Source organism: Gallinula chloropus, assembly GCF_964237585.1.
Source record: "Gallinula chloropus genome assembly, chromosome: 6".
NCBI lineage: Eukaryota > Metazoa > Chordata > Aves > Gruiformes > Rallidae > Gallinula > Gallinula chloropus.
Window position 1 is genome coordinate 20,357,309 of NC_140091.1, and position 9,423 is coordinate 20,366,731.

A 9,423-nucleotide genomic window follows, 5' to 3' on the forward strand; every position below is an offset into this window, starting at 1 on the left:
CGTGGGGCGGGAAGGCTGTGGCACATGTAAAACCGGTTTCCGCAGTTGACAGGGTGAGAAAGCTGCTTCTTGCTCCTGACAGCCCCACGCTTGGGAAGCCGCAGCTTGTTAGGTGTGGTGCAACAGGCGACAGCTTTAGGGCTTGTGTTTGCTGGCCATTCCTTGCTGTGCCTGGGATGGTTTGTTTCCCACGCTGGCAGGTTTCAGGGGGGGGTCCTGCCAAATGCGCAAGGAATTCCCTCCAGTGAAAAAAAAAGGAGTGCTGACGATACAGCAGGGCAGTTAGGTCTGTCCCCCCCAAAGGCTTTGTACTCCCCAGAACCCCACTATCCTTAGTTGCTAGCTAGGAATTTCGGAAATCCTTTCATAAAACATCTGAGCTTTATTCACCTAATGGTGGGGGATTTTTTAAACACATTTGTGAAAAATTGCAAAGCTTTGCAGGGCTGTTTGAGGGCTGAAAATAAGGAGGAGGTGCTCCTGAAACGTAAGGAAGCTGCAAACTTTCCAGGAATAAAAAAAAGACAGCCATTAATCCTGGAAATTAATTTACCTGCTGTAGTAAATTAGCTTTTCACATGAAAGGCGTTCCAGCAGTGCTGTGTTTTTATTAGAATGGGGGAATTTTTGCTGTTTCTTGTGGCAAGGCTCTTGATTTTTGGTTTGGAAGTGGCAGGTAGTGTTTGGGTAGCGTTCCAGCGTGCTCAGCTAACCAATTCCTCCCCAGGAGAGAAGCGCTCAGTGCGTGGCATGGCAGACAGCTGCTGAACTGGTCAGGAAGGATCTGATGAAACACTCATGCACCAAATAGTGCCAACTTGTCAAAATCCCAACCATCTGCAGGAAAGAACCAGGCTCACCCAAACTTTTTATCAGGTAAATTTTTGCAGCATGTGTGTACACACACAGGTGTGTGTGTGTGTGTGTGTGAGAGAGAGAGTCTCATATTAGCCTGGCACAAAAAATGGAGGAGATGGCTTTACCTCACAGGGAAAAGCTGGATTGGTTTGAATACTTGTAAAAATGTAGGTGATTTTTGGTTCCCCCCCGCCTCAAGAAAAGGGTTTTGCAGCTGAAGGGAGAAGCAACAAAGCAAATGGTTTTCAGATGTTTTGGTGTTTTTCCTCCTCATTTGCATTTTTTGTGAAAGTTGAAGATTCTTCAATGGTGGCTGTAAGGGGAGGGTTAAAGCAGTGGGAACTTGATACAAAACACTAGTCTGCAGCTAAAATACTCAGTGTTGTGGCAGGCAGCAAGGGTTTCCATCAAATCCAAGCCCCTGGCCCCACTGCTTGTGTAATGAGGTTTCCCTGAGCCTTGTTTTGACAGATCTGCAGGGACTTCACTTTAAAGCACAAAGGGGCCAGGCAACCTCAGCCATGTGATAGGGTGGTCCCCTGACTTTAGGCACCAAGAGGTGACAGCTCCTTGCCAAGAAGGCGGCTTGGATGTTGGATGCTCCTGGTCCCATGTGCTGGAGCTGGCAGGGCGGTTTTCCCTGGGCTTGCAGATGTCTGGGGAAGGAGTGAAGCCTGACCGAAGCTTCTCTTGAGGTTGTGTTTTTTCTCCTGCTGTGGGCTCTGGTGGGCCATCCAGAGCTGGCTTCATGCCACAGCCATGCCCTCGGGTGGGTTTGTTAACAGTGCAAGGCTGGTGTGCAGCAGAGGCTGCAATCCCTGGCTGTAACAGTAAAAATGCAACCATGTACGGAATAAACGAGCAAGCAAACGAGCAAGGGGGATAATCATGGTGGGATGTGGGATGGCTATTCAGAGTAAGGGCCGTTCTGGAGAAAATTAATCTTCCTCTTTGTAGCGTGTGAGCAATCGGTTGATTAATGAAAATGAGAACGGAGCAAAGGCGGCATTGCTTTCTGCAGGGTGAACCTGCAGAACCCCAGGGTGCCAGGGATGCTGAGAGCTTTCCTGCACCCAAAAAGAGGTTAAATTAGGTGAGGAGCGAGGTGTTGGACTGCCAGAGTCCTCGGTTTTGAGTGGGTGAAAATAGAAGGAGCCTTTCCCCATAACTGTACCTTGTTATCCCCATGTCTGTGGATGACCTTGCCAGGGCTCTGAGCTCCGTTGTGTAGTCAGTCCCACAGACCAAGTGAGGGATGAGGTGGCCAAAGGAAGGTCCCAACGAGAGGGCTGGGGCACAGAATGGTGGAGTCAATGCAGGCAGGAAGGCACAGATGGTTTATTTGCAGTTTCCCTTGAAGGTGGGAGGAGGAATATGGCACAGAGAGGTTCAGGGAGCAGAGCAGGATGAGCGGCTCCAGGAGTCGGGAGCCCAACTGAGAAGCACTAGCGCAGAGGACGTTTGTGCTCCGGGACGTGCTGAGGGCTGCAGTTGTCATCTGCCCACCAGCTCAAAGGAAGGTGACATTGAGATATGGAGAGGGGAAAAAAATACAATGATAATTAGGCTGAGACTCCTTTGGGCAGGCGACCTACCCCACGGGTTGCTGAACCGGGACTTGTGTTGGTTCCATGCGGAGTTTGCAGGATTCATTTGAGCTGTTTAACCCCGTGCTGGGCCACATCTAGGGCTGCCTGCTTTTTTAGCCAAGCCATTCACTCCAGAGAAAACCACAGGCTTTGCTAGGCAGCCGGAGGGGTCGTCTGCCACGCTGCATCCCGGGGCTGTGCTTCTTTTCCCACCGGGATACAAGGCAGCCTCTGTCCTTGGAAATGGTACAGGACCCGTTGCAGGCATATCAGAGAGGGGAAAAAAATATACAGGAAGGTGCACTACAATAGAAGGGTTGTCTGATAGGAAACCCCGGACAAATAAATGCATTTTTTTCCCCAGGAAACCCAAACTGGTTCCATAAACTGCTGAAAGATATGGGGCCACGTTTTTCCGAGGGAAATGGCAGCCTGAAGAAGCTGCTATCTGGGAGTGGGATTTCCTACCACCACACACTTTTGTGTTTGGAGAGGTGGCAGGATTTTTTATGGGAAGGGGATGGGGGAGGCAGGTCGGGCTCACAGATCTCCAGGGTTGGGAAGGAAAATCCCAAGCTCAAGGTAAAGGAAAGGAAATTTTAAATCATTTGGGCAGGGGGGAAAGGGGGAATCCCAGGTCACCAGTGATAAAAAAGACCTGTAGGAGGGAGACCTGCCTGGGGTATCTGCGCTACGGTCCCTGTGGACAGCGGAAGGGGTTTTTTAACCCTGGAAAACCCCTTTGCTTTCTAGTACGCAGCTGCGCTGCAAGCTCACACCCCGCTGCGGTTTGGAGGGCGGGTGTTTCGGTGCTCTCGGAAGCTGAGGGTGCTGCTTCCTCTCTTTCGGATTTAGGTTTGTATTGATTTGTTTGTGTTTGTTTCACTGGCCCCTGTTGTGTTTGGTTTTCATTCAGCAGCAATTAGTGATGAGAGCTCTCGGCTGTGTTTTGGGATGTTTCCCAGCTCTTCTGACCTTATCTCCCAGTGCAGATGCACCAGAGCAGTTGGGAACCCTGGGGGATTCACTACCAATATCCAATTGCAGCAGGTCCAGACTGCATCTATGTGAATTATTGATTTTTCTGAAGAAGAAAAACCCCAAAACCCAACAGTAAACAAGCATCCGCCTCCTCCTGAGCCCTGCGTGGGTCCCTCACAATTCAGATGTGGGTTATTCCCATCTAGAAATGAACGCTGGCTGAATCTGTATTTGGAAGTGTTCCTCCCTGTGCTCTCCCGCTTCTGTCAGCAATCCCCAGGGATGTGCCTGGCTCTCCCCAGGGCTCCGGCTGCCCCCAAGCTCCGTTGCTGCTGCAGGCAGCTGGGGGTGCGAGGGCTTTTGCCCCAGTCCTGCTGACCATGATCTGGCTGCTTCATTCCCATCTCCTTCCCAGGAAAGGTCAAATCCTGGTGCAAAGCAAAGAGGGAAGGAACGATGTCCTGCAGTGGTGCTGGGCCAGCCAAGAGAAGTGATGGATGACTTCAGCCTGTGCTTTGGAGAGATCCTAATTTCACCGTCTGTTCTACCAGGAGGGTTTTCCACCTCTTTGCTGCAGCCGTCTTCCCCATGGGGCCTGGGCCACATGTTTGGTGACATAGAGGGGCTGGTGGGGGGCAGGGGGGTGTGGGGTGTGCTGGGGGGGGGGGGGTGTGGGGATGGGGACAGGCACCGCTGTTGAAACAGGATCTTGCTAACCACATCCTCAGCCCTGCTGCCGTGGGTTGGGCGGCCGTGCTGCGCGCCAGATGGCTGTGCCGGTATGGCTCCCAGCCACGCCGTCGCCGCGTGGGTTGCGGCTGGAGGGGACAAGAGGACCCCAGCCAGGGTTTTGCTGCAGTAACTGGGATGCAGGCAGCCGGCACGCAGCCCCCCAGCAGCCCACACTGCTCCTGGCCGAGATGCAGCGGTGCAAATCCCAGATGAGCTGCTCTGGCGCCAACCTCCTCTGCCCACTGTCGAAGGCGGATTTAAACGCCTCCAAAAAACCCCGGTGGTGTGCGCAGCCCTCTGCAATTATTATTCGTACCACAAGCTGCTTCCTGCCCTGAGCTGCTTTTATCTCGCATTGTTTTCTTTTCCAGGTGGGGCTGCAGGCTCCCCGCTGCTCAGCCTCCGGGGTTGCCTCCTCCACCGGCTTGCCAGCCACGCCGCTGGCTGCAGCTTGCTGGCGGAGAGGCCACCTTTGTCTGCCAGGCTGTCCGCCCTCCTCCTCCTCCTCCTGCCAGAGCTATTTCTGGAAACAGCAGCTGAGCTGGAGGATTGTTAATTGTTTGTCAACCCCCTTCCAGGCCGGTTAGATCACATGCAGAGATTAGAGCCAACCGTCGCACCCTTTCCTCCATCTCCTTTTCCTATATTTCCCCCACTGACCCACAGGGATGGGGGGCAATGCCTCTTCTATGGGCAGACAGACAGACACAAGGTGCGTCTGACTGTCCAGGATACTGTTCCTACCCAGGTGACAGCTCCTGTGTCGAGCTGTGGGTATCCCAGAGATGCCCTGCTCAGAGGGCAATCCCAGCAGGGATGCCCACTGATGGGGATCATCGGCTCCGGGTGCAGGCAGGAGCCCAGGACAAGCAGGCAGACAGACAACAAAGCCACTCCAGGCGCTGACCTCAGAAGCTGCCATGTGACTCTGCCTCAAACTTACTAAAGCATGACATCAGCCTGGGAGGGAAAGGCAGGGCTGCCTCCAAAACACTGCCTGGCTTAAACGGGCCGCCTGTTCGCTGCTGGGATGGCGTCTGCCTGCTACTGCCTGTTCTTTCCTCCTGCCTTCCTCTTGCGTGGCCACCCCCACCCTGGGAAAGCAAGCCACTCTCTTTGCAAAGGGCATGAAGTGCAGGCAGGGCTGGGCAGATGTCAGGGCAGGGCATTGCTGTCCTGGGAATCTCACGAGTCCACGGTTGTTGCCTTGACACCAGGTGTTGGTGGGCAAGGCCAGTGGTACCAGGTCGCAGCCCTGCCACTTGACCCTGCCCTCCCTGCCAGCTCTCAGCATCCCTTCTCTGAGCACCCACAGGGGTGAGGGACTGCTCAGTCCCCATCCTTCATATCCCTGGTCAGGGCAGGAGAGAGGCTGCTGGCCCAACTGTTCCTAGGCAGGGTAGGTAACCAAAATGCAGCTGAAGAGATGTGGTGGCTCGTGCCATCGGGGTGAGGCAGGGAGTGGCAGAGCAGGTCGGTCCACTCAGATCTGGGCATCTTTACTCAGCAGAGCTCTCATGCTGCCTCTCTTTTGCCAGCCTTCATTTTATTTCAGGCGGTGGGGTGGCTTTGCACCACCACTCTTCATCCGCATCCGAGTTGGGATTACACCAGGCTGGGTTGTATCAAACCTGGCTTTATCCTCCTAACCCGGGGACATCTCTGCAGAGGGCGCAGCTGCCCAGATCCTGCAAACAGCGCTCCCAGAACAACGTGCCTGGTGATACACCAACCCTTTTGCAGGGCCACAACCGAATGGCCGTGCCGCCGAGGGGGTGACTGTGGTCGGTAGACGTACCGTCTGTGGGCGAGGAGCAGTGACTGCAGCCCCAAACATCTGAGCCCAGACCTGCCCTGGCTGGTTAGACTGACCCGAGGGCTTAGGCCAGGGTGTTGTCGGCCCTCCAAGGTGTGTGGAGCAGGTTCGGCGGGTCTGGAAACCTTGAGTTCCCACTGCTGGGACTCGCGTCCCTCTGGTCTCCCACGCTGGGCGTGGAGGGGACAGCCCCATTCTCTGCAGCCGAGTGAGGCGAGGGGAAAGCCAGGACCGGCTCGTTTTGGCTGGTGTTTTGGCTGCATGGATGAGTGTGCTTTGGTCTCATTGCTTAAGATAGAGTGTGGGAGGCTTTGCAAGTGGAGGGGGATGTTGTGAGATGTCAGTCCCCCGGGTTTACATGCTGTTGTGTGATCAACGTCCAGAGGTTTTTTGGCGTTTGAGGTTTTCCAGCTGTGCTTGAGTGGGAGGGAAACACATGTTTCGTCTGAGTGTGGGGGTTTTTTTGAGGGGAAGAAGGCTTCTGCTGCATTAACTCAACTTGATATGGCTGAATCTTCACCTGTTTTTTGTTACCACTGTAAGCACCCACCCCCTTGTCCTACCAGGACATGGTGGGAGATTCTACCAGTAAAGCATCATGGAAGGCTGTGCCTCTTCTTTTGGGAAGCAAATAAAGGGGGGCAGCGAGTTGCCCTGTGTCAGCTGGGGATTAAAACTGATAGCCTGGGCCAGTGTGTAGAACTTCCTTCACTTTGGGACCTTCTGCTTCTTCCCTTTTTGCAGCTGGTGGTTGCTTCTCAGTGGAAGAAGGAGGGTCCTCTCTCTGAGGCCTGAAACACTGCCTGGTCTTGCCGAGAACAGGAGCTGCACGGAGCTTTCCTGGTGGCTTCCCTGATGCCTAGAGCTGCACCTGGAAGTACCCTGTGGCCACCAGCACAAGGGTGGCCCGGCCACCGGCTTTCACAGCAACTGCGGAGCCAGGTTTCAGTTCCCAAACTGCTCCATGCTGCCGTGGTCTCCATCGCTGCTAGCCTCATGCTGGTGGCCTGTTGTCCTCTCCCATCCTCCCTCATAGCCCTTCCAGCCCCTGTTGTGGATCCTCCTCTTTTATCCCGGGCTTTCCCCTTCACAGCCAGACCCCTGGAGTGGGTCCCAGCCTGGCAGCCGGGCAGGGATGCCTCCCGGGCCAGATCTGTACTCGGTGCTGCGCATCCCCGTCCGGTCCCTTCGGAGGTGTCAGAGCCGGGTGCTGAAACTGGGGGGGGGGGGAACGTTTTCAGCCCGCACGAACCGGGGGCTTGGCCTTTATTTCCCCTCCAGACCGAAAATTCCCGCTTCCCTCCTGTCCGTCTGATCAAGCCGAAGCGGGGTGCGAGGGAGCTGAGGGTGCCCCGGGGGGCCACCCCTCGGCCGCTGCAGCGAGCGGGCCCCACCGAAGCCCCGCGCCTGGCCTCGCCGCTTTAAGGAGCCGACTCCGCGGGGCGAGCGTTCGAACCCGCTCCCCTGCCTCGCGATTGGCCGGGCCGGGCGCGCGGGGGCCAGTCGGCGGTTGGAGCGGCCAGCTGTGCGCTCTGATTGGCTGTGGCCGGGCCGGTATAAAAGGCGGCCGGGCGCGTGGGCTCGCCTTAGTCAGCGGCGCGAAGGAGCGGCGTGCGGCGCTGGGGTGAGCTGCGCGCGGCTGGGCTCCCCGTCGGCTTCCCCTCGGCCTACACCCCCTGCGCCCCGAACCCCCATGGAGTTCAAGCTGGAGGCGCACCGCATCGTCAGCATCTCGCTGGGCAAGATCTACAGCGCCCGGGGCCAGCGCGGCGGCCTCAAGCTCCACAAGAACCTCCTGGTGTCGCTGGTGCTGCGCAGCGCCCGGCAGGTTTACCTCAGCGAACCGGGCTGCCCTCCCGAGCCGCCCCCCGCCGTCTGCGGACCCCCCGAAGAGGAGCCGCCGCCCCGCACCGCCGCCTGGGCGCCCGGCGAACCGCCGCCCCTGCGGGACGAAGCGGTTAGGGGCGGCCCCCGGCTGCCTGGCGCGGACTTGGAGAGCCTCCGGCCGCGGCGCTGTTGCTGCGGCTGCAGCTGTTGCTGCGAAGCCGATCGCCCGGACTGCGCCGCCGCCTCCGGGACAGGGCCCCCCTCGCCGCCTCACTGTGCCCGGAAGCGGAGCGCCGGCGAGCGGGGCCAGGCGGGATCTCCGGTGAAGAAGCCCCGCCGCGAGGTAGAGGAGGAGCCGCCGTCCCCGCCGCCGCCGGCCGAGCAGGAGGACATGGAGACGGGCAACGTGGCCAGTCTCATCAGCATCTTCGGCTCCAGCTTCTCGGGACTGCTCAGCAAGGAGCCCAGCGGCCGGCGCCGGACGCCGCTTGACGGCGACGAAGCGGCGACGACGACGCCAACCGAGGCGGCAGCCGAGCCGGGACAGATCTGCTGCGACGAGCCGGTGCTGCGGACCCTCAACCCCTGGAGCACGGCCATCGTGGCCTTCTGAGGCTCCCTCAACCCCTGGAGCACGGCCATCGTGGCCTTCTGACGAGCCGGCCGCAGAGACTCGCTCTCCGCCGCGGGGAGGGGGGGGTGCCTGGCCGACGGCCGGCCAGCCGGACCGAGAGGTGACATCCTTTTCCCCCGATCCTCCTCCCCCCGCTCTTTCCCTACCCCCGGGGCCAGTGGAGGAGAGCTGTACGGGGGGTGCTTCGGCGCCGGCGAGTCCCGGCGCCCTGCCCCGCCACACGGGAAGGACCTTGGGGCCGCAGTGGCAGCAGCACTTCCCCCTTTCGCCGGCCGCCCCCGGCACCCCTGGGTTCCGCCTGCCGGCACCCGCCCTGGGAGCGCCCCCGGCCCTGCCCTCCCGGAATTCCCCTTCCCGGCCGGGCCGCCGCCCTCCCCGGCGCCTGGGGGAGGCTTCCTCGGCTGCTGCCCACACCGGGGAGAGGGTGTGTGGGGGTGTGTGATCCCACCGGGTAATATTTTAAGCTTGGAAAGTATTAAGTCTATTAAATAAAGCCTCTATTTTGGAAAGGTTTAGGTCAGGACTATTACACGGTGCTTTTTAAAAGTGTTTATTGAGAGAAACGAAGTTTACAGACAGAAAGTCCTTGAGCCTGTTTGTTAGGCTTGGTAACTCCCAGTCTTTGTTGTATAAAGGCTTGGGTCTCCCTTAGGGATTTTTGTACAGTGTTCTCCTTCGTTGATGTATCTTGTTTTGTATAAAATGTAATTCTACGTGTACAACACGTATTAAATATTTTCAACTGTATGCGCCTTGTCCCTGTTTGTACCCCTGCTTGGCTGGAGGGGGAGGAGGAGGAGGAGGGCTGCAGGCAGCAGCCAGGGTGTGGTTGCTGCATGTCTGTGGCTGGATCCACCCTGCCTCGCTGGAGCCTTGGGCTGGCTCGGTGTCCAGCTCCGCTGGGAAGAAAGGAAACTTGTGTTGGAGTGGCTGGACTCCCTCCCAGGATCTTCCAGGTACTCCTGCTTGCTCCTCCAGCTGCAGCC

At 57.6% G+C, this 9,423-nt stretch overlaps 1 protein-coding gene across 1 annotated transcript; it reads left to right on the forward strand.

Moving 5' to 3' along the window:
* Positions 1-7,581: 7,581 nt before the first annotated feature.
* IER5 (immediate early response 5) lies at positions 7,582-9,423 on the forward strand. The gene has a single exon (XM_084266135.1). The coding sequence runs from the start codon at positions 7,670-7,672 to the stop codon at positions 8,414-8,416; it is 747 nt and encodes a 248-aa protein (XP_084122261.1). The 5' UTR covers positions 7,582-7,669; the 3' UTR covers positions 8,417-9,423.